At 43.6% G+C, this 21535-nt stretch overlaps 1 protein-coding gene across 3 annotated transcripts in view; it reads left to right on the top strand.

The window, feature by feature from the left end:
- The window catches only part of LOC141775169 (receptor-type tyrosine-protein phosphatase gamma-like), a 457885-nt gene that overhangs the window by 382799 nt on the left and 53551 nt on the right, over positions 1-21535 (top strand). For all 3 annotated transcript variants that reach the window (XM_074648278.1, XM_074648289.1, XM_074648268.1), the window contains exons 8-9: positions 5819-6017; positions 12383-12567. In XM_074648278.1, the coding sequence (XP_074504379.1) occupies positions 5819-6017; positions 12383-12567 (384 nt within the window). The remainder of the gene's footprint in view (positions 1-5818; positions 6018-12382; positions 12568-21535) is intronic.

The raw sequence follows: 21535 nt of genomic DNA, 5'->3' as shown, positions 1-21535 counted from the left end.
CGTTCACGGTCTCTACCGTTGTATCTGTGTAACTCAGCCGGGACAACCATCCTGGTGATGTCACAGGATAGAGTACTGCAGTATGGCAACTGATTTTTTAAATGTTGACATTTGTTATGTTTGTTATATGATTGTTCATTAGAGTGGAAATCCATTTAGTAAACCAGCTCAACTTGACTGCTTCATTTCTACTTTAATGTGCCCAAAAACTGCTTGTACATTGGAAAGCTTGGGTTGTTCTCTTGGTACACAGTATCCAGTTCTGTTGACACATCAATGCTTTAGCTGCATTGGAACCACAGGAACTTCAACATGTTCTCATCCCAACTTGTCATGTACTAACACTTTGTCAGGCCCCTTGGCGCCATTTTACAGTCACAGTAAACACGTGGTTAACATTGTGAATTCAAACCAAAACACTTGCTTAGGTTTAAGCAACAAATCCCAGCACGTTCACAGGGAAAGGAAAAGGCGTGTGAATGATATGATAATGTGCAAGGCATTTAGCATGTAATAAGAACGCCATTCTTGCTTTTTGCATTTGTACGCCATGTAGTGTGTACTGACTGCAATGTAAACGCTCAGAGCTAGAATAAAAAGAGAGAAAGCAACCAAACCAAAGCTTTACAAAGGCATGATGGGAAATGTAACCTTCTACCTGAAGAAGGGAGAACAGGCTAAACCAAAAGATAAATCAGCAGTTCACAACAAAGCTACTCCTAGAAAACACTGGAAACCAAACGCAGAGGAGTAGCTAAAGAGCTGCACGTGGATCTGTGTTTATTTTTGCAGTCGTGCGGTGTTACCTCCAGCTCCAGTCTTTGTCCAGCCTAAACCCCTGAGGGGTTTACTACGGCTCGGTAAACAGTGGAATCAGACTAGGGCTTTTTTCTTATTAATCCTTTGCTTTGACGCACAGATTTGACTTTCATCATCTCAGAAAGTCACCCCTAAAGCTGGTCGCCAAAGCTGGCAGGCTGATGTTTTATGGGCGTTTTACATTTGTTTTGCAGCAGCTTGGGGGTTTGGGATTTGCTGCAATCACATTCTGCTTGTGAAAAAAAAACTGCCTGACTTCCTCGTGCTATTATTTTTGTCTCGCAAAAGGTGGGGACTAAGAATAGGGATGATTGTGGGCTTATCCAAGCATCACACTTTCCAAAGCAAGATATCTGAACACCTACTGTCCTCATTTGGTACTGATGGATATTCATGGTCCCCAGAGGATTCCAAACAGTGTTTGAATTAGAGGAAAAGGCTTCCACTAAACCGCTGCAGCTGCTGCTGAGGAAAGTGATTTGTACTTTCACATTGTAAGGTTGAATGAATATTTTCTCTAAAAGTCATGAGCAGTATTTTTAATGAATCGATGTACTTTATTCGTTTTTAATTCTCTGGTTTGGTCTTTACTTCGTTCTTTCTTGGGAGGTTGTTTGGTGAATTGATGGAGGAGAATGGTCACAGTAGGTTGGAAGAGTCACTTCTTGAGTCTAACTTATAATAATAAGTCAAGGACAATCCCTTCAAAATTCAGTCATGCTTTGGTTTAGTTTCTAGTACCTGATTGTCGTACAGCACAAAGAGGGTCACAGGACCCTCTGTTCCGACCTGGCACTAACATGTGACCTGGTTGATCCAATCACAAGTGGACAGCTCTAAGTACGTCTGTTCACACCTGGCATTAGAATGCGTCTCCACATGCTTCTCCAGTGATCACTTGTGATCTGATCTCACTTCCCCGCTCTATATGCAAATAAACACGTAGTCAACACATAGCTTATACAGCAGCCGTTGTGACGTCATATTACATGAATGTCAGTAGTAATATCCTACATATTTTATTCTACAACATCTATAGTTATTGTGCTGGCGTTCCCTGGGGACCTCCGCGACGCCGGCATCGCTGCCTTTGCCAGGCAACAGCGGGTACAGCGCTCCAGAGAGCGGACGGGCGGGTGTCAGCTCCGTGCAAAGCAGCGGAACAAAAACACCGACAGTATGATAATAATGCACTTCCTGTCTGTAGTCTGATAGTCTGTAGATATGTAGCCTATAGATCAGATGTATTTTAATAAATTACAGTTGTACCAATAGAATACAGTAGAGCGCATAAGCCGTCTCCATGCCGTGATGCTCTCGCATCTCCTTGTCTATTCACATGAGTAGCGCAGTGAGACCCCGCGGATCCAAGCGGTCCTTAATGTGGCCCAGGACACATTCACTACACACTGCTAAGAGAATGTGGCCATATGTGGCCCAGACCACCTCTGAATGAGGTCTGAAAGATCGGATCTCAATGTGTCCTCAATGCGTCTTGAGTGCATTGACACCTGTACTTAGAGCTGTCCACTTGTGTTCAGATCATCCAGGAGGTATGTTGATACCAGGTCTGAACAGGACCAGTCCCTCACTGAGACTTTTACCTTTGTGAAACTGAATCTGGCTCTCAACTCCCCCTCCCCCCTTCCAACGCCCCCTCGCACACAAGCTGTTTGTCTGTGTGCATTGCTTCCAAACACATTGTACAGAGTATCCATCTGCCAACACAGACCGAAAGATGACATTTCAGTCACACAGTGCAAATCCATGTCTGGTCGCACGTCTTGCCACACAGCACGCATGTGACAAATGGCAACATGCAGGAGGAGGCCAACTTCAACATCAACCCGAAGCAGTACAAAATGTTCACAGCTTGATAACATGGCAGCTAAATTCATATTAAAACTAGGGATGGGGGGATCGATACAAGCTACTCATTTGGTATCGATTCTCATTTGGTATCGATTCTCATTTGGTATCGATTCCTTTTCAAAAATATTGATAACTAGAATGGCACTCGGAGAGCGCAGACCTCCGCCAAGGTGCCTGACTTTAAAAACAGATCACAGCTCACAGCTGGCAGTACCGTGAGGTGGCTTATTAACACGGTGTGTTTCTGTGTAACGTATCGGCGGATGCCTCTCTCATTCAGCAGCCTTGTTATGTCTGTAGAACGTTACACTACGTTGTCTCTCATCCCGTCATCTACCGCTTTTCTCTTTCTCACCAGCGGGTGGCCAGCAGCTTCTCTTGTTGTTCAGCTGGGCATGTGGCAACTGTTGGATAATGTAAGAGCTGGTCCAAATGTAATAAAATTAGTTTATATTTCATGAGGTTTGCTATTTGCTCGATAACGTGATGGACTGGGTTTGGTACATTTGAACAGATGGAACAGAGGACAGATGGATCTGTTAGCAGGTTTATTTGTAAAAATAGAAAATGTTTAAAAAAAGGTAATGTTACAAATAGAAAATGTGCAAACATGCTATAAAAACTAGGGATTCACGATGCCACTTTTTCAGACAGAGTACAAGTACAAGTACTTACATGTGGGTACTCGCCGATACCGAGTACCGATTCGAGTACTTCTCTGTGCCAAACGAACCTCGTTAACAGCCAGCTGGAGGGTGTGAGCGACACACGGCAGGCTGGGGAGTCCCGCATACGAGGCGGTGCGCCGCGACCGGCTCTAGGTCGGCTTTGAAAGCTCAGGGCGAAGTTGCTTCCCGGCGCCGTGGACAAAGTGTCACCGGGGCGGACTGTCCTTAGTGTGCCCCAACCGCGTTGTGCCCCCAGGGCCGGGCACGGCCCACGTAAAAGGCGCCAGGGGTTTGCGGCGATGTCTGCAACCCACCCGACCCGTCTTTAAACACGGACCAAGGAGTCTAACGCACGCGCGAGTCAGAGGGTGCAAGCAAAACCCCGTCCCCTCAATCTACCGCTTCATTTCGTCCTCTCCACGGACGGCCAGGAGCTCCCACACCTCAAAGTCTCGCCACACATCCGTGTTGTCCAATTCGTCCATTGTTCACCTCCGGTGTATCTGAAAACATTCCCGCTGCCGTACGTCGTTTGTTTGAGCTGTGACAATTGCATCACGACTATGCGCCCCATTTGTAACCAAATATAATTGAAATCGACCCCGGTCCAACCCTGGTCTGACCCACCTCTCGACCTGGGTTGCAAAGCCGAGTCGGCCAAAGCGGGTTAACCCTTTCAGACACACAATCAATGCTGGTTTAGCCCTCGGTGTGAAAGGGGTAATAGATGCTAGATTTAACCAGGTAGCTTTGGGCCACAGTTGGCCCCTCAGAATCAGAGCAGTGTACTTTGGATATTTCTGAGTCACCATTCATCGCCCGTCTGGTATGAGCCCGGCAACTAGATTTACTGGATCTAGACTGCTGATGGGCCAAGCTTTTTGGACTATACCTTGCCATGGGATCTTTCAGATGCCCTTTACGCAAATAACATGACAACATTACTTGCCACAACTCTTTATTATGTGTTTATCAAAACACTGACTATTTCAAGGACTCTGCCAACTCCAACACTATATCTGTAGTGCCGTTTGGAGTGTGCCTGTGGTTGCTTTATGCCGGCCACAAAAAAACACAGCCTGAAAGGCAGACTGGCAGATCATGAATATGCAATCAGAACTCCAAAACCGCAATTATCCCCTGGGACAGCACTTCAGAGATGCAGGCCACAAGGACCCACACTCACTGAAAGTTCATGTCAGTAACAGGTCTGGGGATGGGAGGTGGGAGGTGGGAGGAGGGTGGAGGGTTGGCAGTTGACAGATTCTGGTGAGAGACCTTTTGGGATGGAAACAATCAGGGCCACTTCTACCTCAAGCTTGGATCAGGAAGGTGACTTTTCCTCTTTCCTGTGATTTAATTGTCTGGTTTAAAGCCTGGAAATGTGACTTCTTTTGAAAGTTTCTTATTAGAATTTTCTGGATTATCTGAGTATGAAAAAATCCAATGTGTGTGAGATCTGGTGTTAACAAGTGTCCTGGGTGATCTGAACACTAGTGCACAGCTTGGAGTACGTCTGTTCACACCTGGCATTAGGATGTGTCTCCACATGCGTCTGAGTGACCGGTGCGCTCCGAATGTCTGTTTGTTTTGTCTTCTGCTTTTTCAAGGTGATTTGCATTGTCACATTTTGGACTTGACAGATGCACTTTTTTGAAGCAGTTCCAAGATCAAAAATACACACTGGTGGCGCCGCTAGAGCTCACCTGGTAGAGCAGGCGTGCCATGTACCAAGGCTGAGTCTTTACCGCAACGACCCAGGGTTTCGACTCCAACCTGTGGCCATTTGCTGCATGTCAACCCTCTCTCTCTCCCCCTTTCATTACTATATGTCTCTCACTATCATTAAAGGCATTGAAAATCCCCCAAAAAGAATTAAAAAAAATACACACCAGCAAACTCACTAAATGACACGTATTTAATTTGTTTAATCCATACACAAACATAAATGTAAAAACTGTATACAGGCGGAAAAAGAAAAGCAGAGAGCAGTGTCTTCAAATAGTTATACTACAAAACTCCCCCTAAAACCACATGATATTCTTCACTGTATTTAGCATCTATTCCTAGTTTTCACTGATGCATGGATACATTATTGAAGATGTTCTCCATATGTTGGGATAATTGGTCATGTGTTCTGACTATTCTCCTTTGAATTCTATGTTTTTTTATGTAAAGCCTTTGCTTTGCTGCAACAGTGACCCAGTTTCCTCATAGCAATCATTACAATTTAATCTTGTCTCATTTTGCATTGCATGTAGATGTCTGCGTTGCATTCTCGTATTGTGTATTTAGTGGAGTGAAAGTGTTTCTTACTGCTGTATAATGGATGCGAAAAATCCCCAAGTCACAATCACCAGAGGATGTGAGTTCTGCCTATAGCACTAGCTCCTCTTTGTGTTCACTCTTCTCTCTCCATCCTTGTCTCTGCCATGCTCGCTCTCCCCCACCGCCACCAGCTGGAGGCCTTCTACTCGATCTTCACCACAGAGCAGCAGGACCACGTGAAGTCGGTGGAGTATCTGCGCAGCAACTTCAGGCCCATCCAGAGTTTGGACAACCGCCACGTTTTCAAGTCGGCGATCAAAGACGCCTGGCTGCCCGACCTGACTGACAGCGGCGGAGGCGGCGGGCCGTATGGCACGGAGGCTTCCAAAGGTAGTAGAGCTGAGACTTTTAAGTTTACACTTTGACTTTTTTACCTATTACTAAACATGTCTTAATTAATAAAGAATCTGGTGTCTATACAGAGCCTCTATGACCTGACGCTTTGATCAAGAAACTGGACACAACTGCACCAAAACTAATCTAAATTATTCACAGTTGAGTAGTAGTTTTCTTTGCCAAATGATTTTTAGCTCATATTTTTAAAGGGGGACATATCAGGCTCATTTCCAGGTTCATACTTGTATGTTGGGTTTCTACTAGAACATGTTTACATTCTGTTTCTCCTCCTTTCTGTCTGATACATATTACAATGGGTGTTATGTGAGCCCCAACTGGCCCATGAGGGACCTCTTTAGTTGACCCAAGTGGGCCTCATTTGTGTTGCCAATTCTGAGCCCATACACTAATTTCCCATTAGTGACCCACCTAGGACCCACATAGGTAGCCCACTTGGGAGCCCAAGCGGGACCTCCTTAGTTGACCCAAATGGGCCCCATTTGTGTTGCCCATTCTGAGCCCACACACTAATTTCCCATTAGTGACGCGACTAGGGGACCTACTTAGTTGACCCAAGTGGGCCAGATGAGATGCCCATTTTGGGCCCATACCCACGTCCCCTTTAAAGATTTTACTCTTCAAACTATATACCGATGCCACGAGCCAACATAGAATGACAAAAACACTCAGCCAATGTAAAAGTCTTGAAAATCTGAAATATTGCTGCCTCTTAGCCATCATTACTGCATTTTTTATCAATGAATCATATTATTAATTTCATAATAATAATGAACAAAATGATCATGATGAAAATGTTTAAGTGCTGAATTGAAGAAAATTGACATGTAGGTGTAATTAATATTTTGAGTTCTTAAAGGGGGAACATACACATCAAGGTTTCAATTTTACAAGTGTATACATTGTACTCCTGCATATTGCGTAGACTACATTACTAGTTTTAACACTGCAAATGTGCACTTTATTCCTATTACATTTGAGCGTGAAAATAGACACTCTCGGGGTGCATAGTGCCGTCTCTTTTCCTACCCACTGATCTACAGTAGATAGTGTCATTAAAGTTCCCCCTTGTTTCTTTAAACTGCTCCAATATTCATATACTATTCCTGGACAGTGACATTTCCTAATGTTAATAAATGAGGGATATTCAGTGTTGCTCATATGCCCAGAGGACGCTGGTTGTCTTCTCCTTGTGTGTGTGTGTGTGTGTGTGTGTGTGTGTGTGTGGTCTGGGCTAACTCTCTGTCATTTCACCAGCGAGCTGGGTAACTCCCCTAGCATAAGGCAGTGGGAGGCACACCAGCCGTCCTCCTACTCCTGCCTCATTACCACTCAAACAGCACCACACATTGTGCTCTGTGTGTGTGTGTGTGTGTGTGTGTGTGTGTGTGTGTGTGTGTGTGTTTCTCTGTGTATTTCTCAGTGTTTGTGTGTGGTCTAGCATCTGTGCTGTGTCAACTGTCCTAGCAGGATTTGTCCCCTCCCTTCCTTCATACACACTTCCATATGGTCGACTAGGAGAGGGGTGCATCACCTAGATGTGTGCGCACACACACACACACACACACACACACACACACACACACACACACACACACACACACACATGCACAAGTACTGTATGTGTACATGTTGTCCTGGCACAGCGGGCTGCATTCTCGTGCAGTATGTCCTTGAGCGCTGCAGTGGGACATGTTTGCTGTAAGCAGAACTGTAAGGCTGGCAGAGGAAACGCAGGAGAGGCAGATGAGGAGGAGCCGGAGGAAGGACAAAAAGAAAAGCAGAGTAAAATTAGAGCTGTAAAAAAACAGCCACAGCTGAGTGGACTGAGGATGGAAATCTGTGGATGTGTGTGTTCACCTGGCCTGTGACCCCTCTCCACTCCCACACCTGACAACATACAAACATGTATGAACCAAAAATGCACAAAACCTTTACAGCAGCAGCTCAATTGCATTAGTCATTAGTCATTTTCTCTCCAGTCCCTCCCGCCCCCCCCTTCCCTCTGCTAATTTATTCCATTTTCCTGAAGCTCAGCCTGAACCCCTCTCCTCCTGCTAGTGATTGTTTCTCATCAGCAATGATGGTTCATTTACTTTTGTGTCCCTGACTGACTGGCAGCCTCACATCTAGTGAAGCAGAATGACAGATAGATGCATGTATACAGAGAGGAATGGTGTGTGGGTGTTGTTAAAACTCTACACCCCAACGTTTTGGGAAATACTTGTCTGGTATTCTGAAGCAAATGCGAAGGCCGATGTCAGTTTAATCTTTGTGTCCGGTACAGAGAAACGTCTGTTAGGTGGGTAACCTGTAGCTTAACACACTGACTGGCATGAAGGGGGAACAGCTAGCTTATAGATAAAACTAAAAGAGACTCATACGAATCATAAGTGTGTGTTGGATAGACAATTATTTTATTTTAGATTCTTGAATTATGGCTAGTGATTTTGCTGTTTCTTCTATTTGTGCAAAGCTATAGGCTAAACACATCCTGGAACTATAACTGTAACTGTACTGGCCAGAGATTCAATTGATATTGATCTTTTCATCCGACTTTGGGTCATACAGCAAACACACAGGTTTCCACATTTTTAGTCAGTTCCTTTTAAAATAGATTATAATAAGGGATGCACCGATACCAGTATCGGGTATTGGGTCCGATACTGTGCTCATGTACTCGTACTGGCAAAACGGTACCTCGCTTTCATTGCGCCACGGGGTTTTGCTTGCACCCTCTGACTCGCGCGCGCATTAGACTCCTTAGGCCGTGTTTCAAGACGGGTCTGGTGGGTTGCAGACATCGCCAAAGACCCCTGGCGCCTTTTACGTAAGTCGAGCCCCGCCCCGGTTGAAAGACGCACCGTGAGCATGGGGCCCCGTCCCTCCCCGGCGGGAGAGAAAGCGCAGCAAGCACTTTGCCCACGGCCCCGGGAAGCATCTTCGCCCTGAGCCTTTCCAAGCCGACCTAGAGCCGGTCGCGGCGCACCGCCTCGTATGCGGGACTCCCCAGCCTACTGTGTGTCACTCACACCCTCCAGCTGGCTGTTAACGAGGGTCTTTTGGCACAGGGAAGTACTCGTATCGGTACTCGGTATTGGCGAGTACCCAAATGTAAGTACTTGTACTTGTATTTGTACTCGGTCTGAAAAAAAGTGATATCGTTGCATCCCTAATTATAATCAACCCGATCTCATGGGAAGGCGTTAGAATAGCACTTCATTTTAAGGACATTCCGCATGTCATGATAATGCATTTCAAGCTTTTCACGTGTCATTTAACGTCCCATCATTACCGTGAAACGGCCACAGGTTCCATTTAGTTAGGTTTAGGAAAAATATCATGGTTGGAGTTAAAATAAGTCAAATACGTACGTAAACAACGTATCATAAGTACAGGAAACACGATCAGCGTTCTCCTGGTTGACAGTCGCTCTCTTTTTATTCTACGTCACTATCTCTGAGCGTAGGATATTCACACGGATGCGTTTACATCACACAATTACCGTGTCATTCATACGCCATTAGGTGAGACCTCGTTGTTATAATAGTTCCGTCAAAGTCAATTTCAAAAGGTGGAAGTTGATGATGATGATGATGATGATGATGATGGGGTTCAGTTGTGATTAAAAACAAAAAAAATAACTTGAATCAAATCAAAGCCAAACCCATGTGTGCTCTCCCACTGCTCTTCTCCCGCTACAACAACGACTGCACCTCAGAGACCCATCTGGACAAGCTGGAGCTGAACGCTCTTTTTATACAGTGAGGTCAAGTGTCAATAAATGGTCTCACTACAATGAAATGTCTACTATGGAGACTAACGTCCAAAACTTCTTCTGGCCAATCCGGCTCACTTCCTGTTGGCTCCCCGTTTACCATTCATTATTTACCGTGTAGGCTACTATGGCTTTATTTAACTTCATTTTAAACTTAAATTTACTTTGTGAATGCACATGCTTTTAGGACTGCAGTTATAGTGGTATTAATGTTCTAACTTGTGACAACTCATGCACCGACACACACACACACACACACACACACACACACACACACACACACACACACACACGGCATGGCCGACTGGGCCCAGGCTGATATAATCTGGTAAATACGTTTTCCCTGCATAGAGGTCATTCACTGCTCGACTTCCAAATGATGTCAGTGCATGTGCATGTGTGTGTTCTACTTTGTGAGTGTGTGTGCTATTGTGTGTGTGTGACTAATGGCTTTAGTAATGCTAAGCCACATGGGGCTCGACTGCAGGTTATGAATAGAAAAACTCCACTGCAGCTCTTTATGAGCAAGCTAATCAATTTGGTTCCACCAGGCAAGTGAGCCCTATTCTCAATCAGCCCATGTTCATCATCAAATTACCTTATGCATTTGCATAATATGATACACTGTTTGGAATAATCATTATGTGCATTGTTCAGTGGTAGTACTACTCCCTCTTTTCCAACAGTGAGTCGTGTAATGAATTGCTGCGTAAAGGGTAACGTCAGTATTTCTCAACCTGGACCGTATTGTCCCATGTGTTTGTGTCTAAGTGACTAACGGGGACAAATCATTTCTGAAACTGGTCCAGTGTTGAGGGAGAACGCTGTAGCCGTCGGCCGCTAAACGAGCTGCGAGGGCAGAGAGCAGCGTCGATGTAACGTCACGTCCACTAAAAGTTCTTGTTGTTGCCGCCGACAAAAACCTTTTCCTGACCTTTCTCTTGATCCGGTCTGTTTGTTATTGTGCCCAAGTCACGCTCAAGTCTCGTTGTGAAATCTGAATATCCATTTACTCAAATAAATGTTGAATTCAAAGAAATCATCCACATTATGTAAATCATCTGGATATTCAGCCATGACACTGAAATTCTTTTAGATAACTCTAAGCTCGGTTTCTGTACTCCAACACAACAAACTCAGCTCCCAGCTGATAATCACGTTTCCATCATGGACGTATTCCACCGTCGTCTTCCGGCAACACGTCACCTCGCCAGATTTCAGAAGGAGACTTCTCCTTGAGCGAGACTCGTTCCATGATGTCAGACACTTATAATAATCCAGCCTGTCATGGCAAAAACAAGCACTTTTAGTGGACGTAAATGACGGTGCCAGCTTGCCCCAATAGCAAAATGGAAATCCAACACTGTATGACATGACAGTGACATGAAAATTGTAACATTACATATTTATGAATCAGATAAACATGGAGGAAGTTTGCATTGAGTTTGCATCAACAGCATTCCCAGCTAATTAAAATGGAAGCAGATCAGGAAACAAGAAGGGATGTACAACATGTAGTGGGGTCAAATTAGAAAAGCCCTATATCTTATTTAAAGGTAGAATATGCAGGAATTTCCCAAAGAATCAATGTATAAACTGATAGAAAAAGAATCCCTCTGAATCATCACTAGCAGTGTGTAGTGGTGTCTGTATCTACAGAGACCCTGCAGCCCTCTGATTCTCTCTCTTCTTCTTAGGTTGCTGCGTTCAGGACGTTTCTGGACGTCAGCAATAACGTTTTATTTCTCTGATTCACTGCTTTGTTCTCACTAACGCCGCTCCCTCTCTTCATTCACTCTATAGCTCGCTCCACCATCGCTGCTCTCTCTCTCTCTGTTTCTGTCCTTCTCTCCCTCTCTCTCTCTCGTTGAGTCGAGGAGGAGGAGGAGGAGGAGGGTTAGGGTCAGCGTTTCCATATTAAAATCTTTGACCCTGTTCCAGACAGAGGTCTGGTCCTCATTCAGAATCTGAGCATTTACAGTAATAATTATAAAATGTTCAATATGTGAAATCAAACAGTCCATCCACAGTGTGTCCCAGCTGAGGTCAAACAGAGACATCTAGTGGTCAGTAGCAGCCAGTGCAGGGATGCTCCTATCACAATGACTTTTTATTCATCTCTCCTTTCTTCATCTGACTGTACTTGTGTCTCCCTCTCTCCTTCTCTTCATTGGTTTCTTTAATTCCGTCCTTCCATTCATTATCTCCTTTATTCTTCCCTTTTATATTTCTTCCTCACTGCTTTCCCTCCTCCTCTCTCCAACCAATTCCTCTCTCTATTCCTTTTCTTCTTCTTCTGCCTCATCCCTCCTTTCTTTTATTCCTTCCTTTCTTTCATGTTCTTTTTCCCTTTTTTCTCTTCTAACTCTCTTATTGCGACTTTTTTCATCGACCTATCTCACACTAATGATCCTCTTCCATTTGACATTTTTACTTTCCTTTTTAATTCTCCCCAATTAACGTCTTCCCTCCTTCCCTTCCTCTCCACTCTTTCCTTTTTCTGTATGTTTCCCCCTCCATCCCTCCTTTCTTTCTTTTGTTCCTGCCTCCATCCTCCTCACAGTGTGCAGCAGCGCTCCCATCAACATGAAGGTGCAGCATGTCAACGGCAGCGCTCTGGTGGTGCGCTGGGCTCGTCCGGAGTTCACCTACCACCCGCCCATCCTCCACTTCCTGGTGTCCTACAGCTGGACGACCCACGACGACAGCTACGAGGAGACGCACCTCACCGACGCCAAACACAAACTGGTGAGACTGGGAGGGACTGGAGCTTGTTGTGGGAGGGTTAACCGGAAGTAATGAGTTGATACTGAACCAAACAATGACACAACCAAAACATTCTGACTCCCAACTCATCAGATACTGACGCTTGGTCCTCAAACTATGACGCTCTAGTTACCCCTCTAGCGTCAGTTGTGGACGCGTCAGGGACGGCGTGTCAATATTCGCTCGTTACATGTATAGTGTCTTTTCAAAATCAACTTTAGGCAACCACTTAGGGTTAGGAAAAGATCTAACTAAAGATGAACGACTAACGTGACCACATCGGAGTTGGTTGAGAGCCTGGTGTTTCTCATACAGACACTGTATCAGTGCGTCCGTGCGTCCGTGTCAGATGCCGAGGAGCGCTGACCAAGTGGTGATATTTGACGAGTTGGCAGTGAGATGAGGGTTGCATATAACACACAGAGGATCCCAGTATTAGGGATTAAGTGGGTTGGACGTGGCTTTGAGGTGAGATTGCTGCTCACATTGTTGGACTGCAGTGATAACAAAGAAAATGTGTGTGTGTGTGTGTGTGTGTGTGTGTGTGTGTGTGTGTGTCTTGTTTAGTATTTGTTTGTGAGTTACATTATTGTTGCATGGCAAAGCAGCTGAAAAGTGCACACTCGTTTGAAAAGGCCAATACTGACTGGTGCTGCATTCAGGTGCTGAGAGGCTCTGACATGTGACATATACAGTATATATATATAATAAGTATCCTAAAGCTGGGTTAAAGGATGTGAACCCTGCTGTCTGGTCAAGTCCTGAGCTTTGTACATCCAAACATATCCCCTGACTGCCTCCCTACAGCGTCTGTGCTGTATAAGAACATCAAGATCATCACACTTCCTAAATTGTAAAAATCATTGCCAGTTATCAAGATCCAGGCAGCAATTAAACTCCCTCCAAATTATACTTAGCAAATCAAATTTGAAGGATAAAAACATATTTTGAAGGAGAGGGGGTTGTAATCACAGTGGAGTGTCAGTTACCAACAAATGAGATAAACAATCCAATAACCCAGAGTCATGAAACTTTATCTTTGGTGTCAGTGAAATCCACTGAGTGTTGGCACTAACATTTGAAAAATATATCAATATGTATAGGATATATGGGGAGACATTAACATGCACATCAGTGAAAGTGCTTAAAAAACAACAACTGTGCATTTAAAAGCACATGCCCACTCATGACAGTGCACTATAGAATAACATATAGGAAATCACCAGCCTGGACCACATTTGCTTAACATCAAATATGTGTGCATCAGCCCGGTCTCACCGAATGGATGACACGCTAATTTGTAAGTCATTTTGCATGGAATAACAACGTTCTTGTTTTTGCCGTGTCCTTTCACACCATGTAGTCTGTGCTGACTGCAATGTAAACGCGTCCGTGTGAATATGCTACGCTCGGAGCTAGTGACGTAGAATAAAAAGAGAGAGAAAGACTGGAGGTGGATGGGTCCGACAAACACAGGACTTTCAACCAGGAGACCGCTCGATTCTGATTGGTCAGTCACGGCGTTCTGCGTTCTGTAATTTCTGTACAACGGGCCGTTTCTATGTATAACAGACCGTTGCTATGTATAACAGACCGTTGCTATGTATAACAGATCATTGCTATGTATAACAGATCGTTGCTATGTATAACAGACCGTTGCTATGGATAACAGATCGTTGCTATGTATAACAGACCGTTGCTATGGATAACAGATCGTTGCTATGTATAACAGACCGTTGTTATGTATAACAGATTGTTGCTATGTATAGCAGACCGTTGCTATGTATAACAGACCGTTGCTATGTATAGCAGACCGTTGCTATGTATAACAGATCGTTGCTATGTATAGCAGACCGTTGCTATGTATAGCAGACCGTTGCTATGGGTGCAGTTCTGATGTCGGACTCTGGCAGACCGTTTTTGTGTCAAAATATTGATTTCTTCAATAAGTAGCCGTGTAATAAGCGTGATAATGTACAGCTAGCGGGTCATTGTTGTGAAAGAATCCCGCGAAGCGTCGGGATGCAGCATCGCCCTCTCGGGGATTCTTTCACAACAATGTCCAGCTCGCTGTACATTATCCCTCACGTCCGGAATGTCTTACAAATGTTGTGCTACTTCCAATGAGATCAGGTTGGTGTGCATATATAATGAGCTCAGTGCTTTAAACCTGCAGTAGGCAGAATATGTTTGGCATCATTGGGCAAAAGTGTCCATAATAACCTTTCAGCATATTGTAATCCAAGTGTTCTGAGAGAAAACTAGACTTCTGCTCCTCCTCATGGCTCTGTTTTCAGGCTTTGAAAAATCTAGAGAGAGTGTTACTATTGGCTGTTCATTCAACGGAGGCAGCTGTCAATCAGTTGCAAACTCCGATCAAACGTCAAACTAGGCAGCGCTGATCAAATATGAATCAATATTCTGTTACTGTAATGCCTATTTCTAAATGTTGTCAGAAACATCTTGTAGTGCACGGTTTAGCTGTAAAATGAGAAAAGTTTGCTCTGGCTGGTGGGCGGTGCTTGGTATTTCCTCAACTGATCTCAACATGGCTGCCGGGTCACAAACTTTCTAATTTTACAGCTAAACAGTACACTACAAGATGTTTCTGAAAACATCTGAGGAGAGAAATAGGCATTACGGTAACAGAATATTGATTCATATTTGATCAGCGCTGCCTAGTTTGACCGTATAATCGGAGTTGGCGAGTGATTGACAGCTGTTCAGTGACGGCAGGCTTCAGATCAGCTCTGATTGGTTGTTTTCCTCCGGTCTGTGAAATCTTCCAGATGCCGTTAGGAGCACTGGAGGACACATGATTTTTTTCAGATTACCTGTCAAATGCACTACTGTCAGGATATAGTGAATGTTTTATGAAAATAACTTTTTTATTAATCATATTTGCTCCAATCTGCAGCTTTGAATGAGCGTTTTACACACACACACACACACACACACACACACACACACACACACACCAACTAGTCTTTGTCTGATGTGCTTTCTTGGCCTGGTTTGTGCGAGAAAAAAATAAAAGGAAAAAGCTCTGTTCAGACTTTTCTGACTCTCAGCTGTCGATAGCCATGTTTGTACTGCCATATATTCCACAGAGATACAGAAGAACAATGAATCCTTTCAGGTCTTCCTCACACACAGCTCCGATTTCATGTCCACAGCTCTGTGTGCCTCATCACACCGCTGTGTTTTAGGCTCAGTGAGGGATTCCACGTGTGAAGTTAGTTTCAGTGGAGTTTATTTCAACTTCCAGCCATGTTAGTTCACGGCCTTTTCTAATAGTGAAATCAAGCAGCAGCCATGGCTGCAGCTGAATAATGAATGAATTGTGTATCATGAATATTGAAGCCAGCGCTGGTATATCAGTTCCTGCAACAGTCAGTAGACATGCGAGTGTTTTAAATTATTCAGATTTCCGTCCTGGTTGATTTGGTGATGTCTGTGGTTACTGCCGGTAACAGTGGATGTATTTCAATATAATACAGCTCCCACAGTTATTTCATGCATAGCGGTCACTACATCTGGACAGCTGTTCTAAAGCCATTTTCTTGTATATGCATGGGCTTGATGGTACAGTTCCACATCAGCTGCCACAGTGACATCATCCCATACACTGCCACCCATTGGCCAGCTGTTGTAAGAGCCAGAAACGCTTATTACCAAAAAAACTTATTATGTATTTATCAAAATATATAAAGCATGTATTGCCAGAAAACTATTTAGTTAAAGTGAATACTGTTGGATACTGTTTTGTTCATATTGGTGTGATTGTATGCATCAAAAGGGTTAAATCGAGCATTTATGAAGTGCTTAGAGGATATCTGAAAATATCGCGATATATATCGTGTATCGCAATATGGCCTAGAAATATTGCGATATTATTTTTTGGCCGTATCGCCCAGCTCTAATTGCAATACCCATATTTATGATGATGTAGTATGTTTTCTGTCAAATGAATTGAGACACTGTTAAGAGATACCATATAGGAGAATGTTTTTGGCTAATTCAGACCATAAAACAGTGACTCATCGATTTGAAACATTGATCACTATTGTCTAATAATATGTCTAAATCTCTGGTGGTTAACAGATCCATATAGTCTCACAGTACGTGTTGACCAACCCTATAGCTATATGTAATCACTCCTCCTCTCATGGAGATACCTTTGTAGAGCAGCTACACACATTCTGAGGCTTGGTAGATGGTGAGGAGGTTTCAGCAGTCTGAGTTTGACACTTCAAATGTGTGTCTTCCAAAAATCTGTGTTTTATTACAACATCCCCTCATTCTGTTGTTTCTGGGCAGCCGTTCTCGCTGAGCCACGGTGGAGGGATACATACTGTACCTACTTGTGGTCTCATGTAGGTTTGTTGCTGGGACAAAACATGGACTGCCAAAGACAAAGATACCCACTCAATTTGGCTGATGCGGAAATTTGATTTTCTCTTGGAATTAATTTGGAAAACATATCCGCACAGAAGAAGAGTAGAAATAAAGACCTGTGTCTGATACAACCCCTTGCTTATGATTTGGCATTAATGATGATATATTATGATTTTTGGGGCTTAAAAGTACAAACGGCGTAGTGCCTCCTAATCTCTGGGTGCTTTCATATAAAAGTACAGGTCTTTAAAAACCCAAATGGGTCACATCAAAAATCCAGATTCCAGATCAGCCAAGCATCACGTGATCAGCAACCAGTAATCAGATGATTTCCCTGAGCACCAACTACACACCCACTCACATAACTAACTGCTCCATATTTCAAACTGAAGCTGCAATTTGCTATTTTCATTTTCACCCTTTTGTCCTCTTTTGCTTTGTCCCCCTTTTTTCTGTTCTTTCGTCCTGTCTTCTCTCCTTTACTCCCTTCTCCTTTCCTTTTGGTTTTCATGCCTCCTTCTTCCCCTTCTTCCTTCTTCAACCCCTCCCTGCTGACACATTACCAGTCCCCACCACCCCCCCGCCCCCCCGCCCCGGCCCTCAGCCATATGTTATTTGGTTAACTTGATTAATGAACTCTGATTTAACTTCATCAGTGTAATACAACATATTTTAATCATCAGTGTATTCCCTCGTGAACAGACATCACTGTCCAACTGTCCACATTGATTTTCTAATTAGACAGTGAAACCGCTTTGAAGAGAGACACAGTCCAATTTATAGTAAATAATGACAAGAAGTTTTCGGACTAAAAGTCAAACGCGGTTGCACAGGGAGGAAGTGTGTGCGTGTGTGTGTGCGTGTGTGTGTTATTTCAGAGATACAGAGGATTTTACATCATCAAAAAATATGACTGCGAGGTCCTTGCAAATCTAATAACTTGTTTTGGAACCAAACTGTTTAGACACGTACAAAAAAATCAGCACTGATTGCATCATTAAAAACATGAGTCATTTTTGTTTAACAAAAGGCACAAACACACAGCTCCGGCAAAATAAAAACTTATTATGAGAAAATATGTCAGCAGAGGTTTTAATGAAATAATTATTCATTTGTCTGGGGACAAAAGCTTTTTGCTCGCACACACACACACACACACACACACACACACATCTAAACTAAGCTACATCCTCCATCAGCTCTATTCCAAATGGTCTCATCAGGAGCCAAAATGAGCTATGAGAGAAAGCTGTGGAGCAGACAGGAGCTTTCATTCCCTTACATTGTGGTCTGCCGATCGGCTAGCAGAATACTAATGCTAAGCTGGAGGGGATGCAGGGCTTCCAGCCTGTGCAAAATGCATGACCTTGGGCCAGTGGCTCTGTGGGAAAACAGGAGCAGCTGCAAAAGAGAAGGGATGAGAGTGCCCCCTGGCTGTGGAAGCAGCATCGCCTCTCACAGCCGGGATTGTGCCACGATGAGAGATGGAGGGAGAGAGGTGGGAAGTGTTTTATCCTCCATCATTAACTCAAGAGACTATCCCTCCCTCGGAGATCTACTTCAATCTCCCACACACTTCCTGCTCCTCCTCCCCTTTGCCTTCTCCCCCCAACGCCCCCCCTTCCCTTCCCACACTCTATTTTCTCTTCCCTCTTTCTGTCAGCCCTTTGATTCTGCTCTTATTCCCCATATTCTCCCTTGATGCCTCTATCTAGGTCACAACAGGGACTTACATGGCTTTAGGACCCCCAAATCCCACACACGTCCCCCTTGTCACAATCAATAGAGAATCCCCATGTAATGAAACACTCTGGACTGGACTATTTTATGGCCCATACCACTTGGGGTAGAAAGAGGGTCTGTAGGAGAAGGGAAGAGGCTTGTCTCTAACATAGCCTGCAGGAGGCAAGTGAGTGTATTTTGTTGAGTGTATTTCAACACATGTTGAAATAGATAATAAGCTGGGTGCAGTGAGTGTATGCAGCATCTCAACACCATGAACCGCTGCAGCCACTGGAGAACTTGTCGGACGTGCCCCACATGCTCCTGCTCATTCATGGAAAAAATTAGGATGTCATCCAGGTAAACAAAAACATCGTTCACTAAGGCCTGAAAAACAGCTGGGGCGTTAGTAAGACCAAACGGCATCACTAAATACTCATAAGGGCCACTAGGGGTCTTAAAGGCATTCATCCACTCATTCCCCTGCCTGTTACTAACTAGATGGTAGGCATTGCAGAGATTTAGTTTAGGAAAAAAAATGGTAAGTCAATGCAGCAGTTCAAAGGCTGAGGAAATGAGTGGTAGAAGGTACCTGTTCTTAACGGTGACATTGTTGAGGCCAGGGATATGTAAACGATGAGATCAGTAAATGGTAATGGTAAGTGAATGGGCGCAGATGAGTATAATTAGTGGGGACGGGAAAAACACACAGAGGCAGGAATTGAAACGACAGGAGGGTTCAGTATTTCAAAATTAAACCAGACAACAAGAATGTATCAACATCAGGATGTTACACAGCATACAGTTTCTGGTAAAGGCACAATGTTTAAAGTGGCTACTATATGAGTAGTAGTGTTTTGGTATGTCTCAAATTATTGTGATGGTTTATTGCTGTTGTTGCTGTTGTTGTTGCTGTTGCTGTTGCTGTTGTCGTTGTCGTTGCTGTTGTCGATGTCGCTGTCGTCGTTGTCCATGCTGTTACTGTTACCGTTGCTGTCGTCGTTGTTGTCATCCTCGTTGTTGTCATCCTTGTTGTTGTCGTCGTCGTTGTTGTCGTTGTCGTTGCTGTTACTGTTGCTGTTGTCGTCGTTGTCATTGCTGTTACTGTTACTGTTACTGTTGCCTTTGTCGTCGTTGTCGCCGGCGTTGTCGTTGCTGTTACTGTTGCTGTTGTCTTCGTCGTCATCGTTGTCACTGTCTTTGTCGTTGCTGTTACTGTTACTGTTGCTGTTGTCTTCGTAGTCGTCGTCGCTGTTGTCGCTGTCGCTTGCGTTGACGTTGCTGTTACTGTTACTGTTACTGTTGCTGTTGTCGTCGTCGTTGTTGCTGTTGCTGTTACTGTTACTGTAACATTTGGGAGTAGAACTCCACAACAAGCTGGAAATCGCACATGTTTTTTGCCCTTATAAAGTTGATTTGGTGAATATGTTAGCAAACAATATTAGTATTACACATCCAGCAGACACAGAGCAACATTTGCATTTACTTGGGGTTGTATTTCTGGCCACCTGATGAGTGTAAGTCCTATATTCACTCTCCCTTTAGCTCTGTTTTGGTCTCTACCTCCTCCTGAGAAAATATCCAGGTCTATGTTCACCAGCTAGTCTCTAATTGTGTGTGTCTGCTGTTTGGTCCATAGGAGCGCACTAGTACAGCGGCTTTATCAGGGCTTTTTCGTTTAAAAAACTGCTGCCCGCTGCTGCTAGTATGTTGCGGGCCATAAAACCAAAACAATAAGCTAAAAGATGATAAAATGCTGAGGGGAGCTGAGGGGAACTATAAAGTTGGTGTTGATTCTCTGGAGGCATGTCACTGCAAGCCCCCTTTCACTCTCATTACACTCAATTTGACCCATTGTTCACATCAATGATATTGATTAGTGCAGCTTTAATGAGTGAAACATTATTTCCTTTGTGTATATTTTCTACATGGAGGAGGAAGTTAACAGGAAGGAATGAACAGGATTATTAAAAATGTTTCCTTCATTTGTTGAAAATTAAATAGACTAAAACATTAGCATTAGAGGTTAAACATGGTTTCATTAGTTTACACTATGGTCTAACTCTGAGTTTGATAATGATTTGTCGATTGTTAAAAATAGTATTTATTATCCCATTGAGAAATACAAAGTTTAGAGGGTGATATAATAAGATGCTCTAGCTGACATACAGGGCATAGTGTTGCTTACAGGTCCCATATTATAAAAAAGTGAGATTTTCATGTTTTTTTATTATAAAGCAGGCTTAAGTCCTATATAAATACTGTGCAAGTATTGAAACACTTAATCCACAGGGAAATACACACAGCCTGTATTCAGAAACTCTGCATTTGAAACAAGCTGTCAGGATTTCTGTCCATTTGTGATGTCACAAATATACAATATTTAGACCCTTTACGCAGATTTAAACGTAAACCCAAGCTGTTGCCTAGCAAAGCAATTCTTTTGCAATTTTGTCGCAATTCCGTCAAAATGCGCTAAAACAGAGCGTATAAGACAGAGGGTAAATACAGGCATATTCAGGCCGACAGTATGAAGAAAATACAGGTTTTTTTTAACATTACTGCACGTAAAAATGTTCTAGTAGAAACCCAAAAGACAAGTATGATCCTGAAAACGAGCACGATATGGGACCTTTAAGTATCTCCCCCTGACTGACTGAACTGATTTAACCTCTTGAAACCATAAAACAGAAGAGTAGGATATTTTCCAGTGGCCCTGCTGTATCTTAGCACTTTGTAACTCAGTGTGATTCTGATTATATGCGGTGATAAAAACAGCTTGTGAAAAGGCCGGCTGATGAATTTGTCAGACTTGATTAAAACAAGACTT

The sequence above is a fragment of the Sebastes fasciatus genome, chromosome 1 (genome assembly GCF_043250625.1).
Source record: "Sebastes fasciatus isolate fSebFas1 chromosome 1, fSebFas1.pri, whole genome shotgun sequence".
Lineage (NCBI taxonomy): Eukaryota > Metazoa > Chordata > Actinopteri > Perciformes > Sebastidae > Sebastes > Sebastes fasciatus.
The sequence above is the reverse complement of the archived record's forward strand: the minus strand, read 5'-3'. Positions and strand labels throughout refer to the sequence as shown.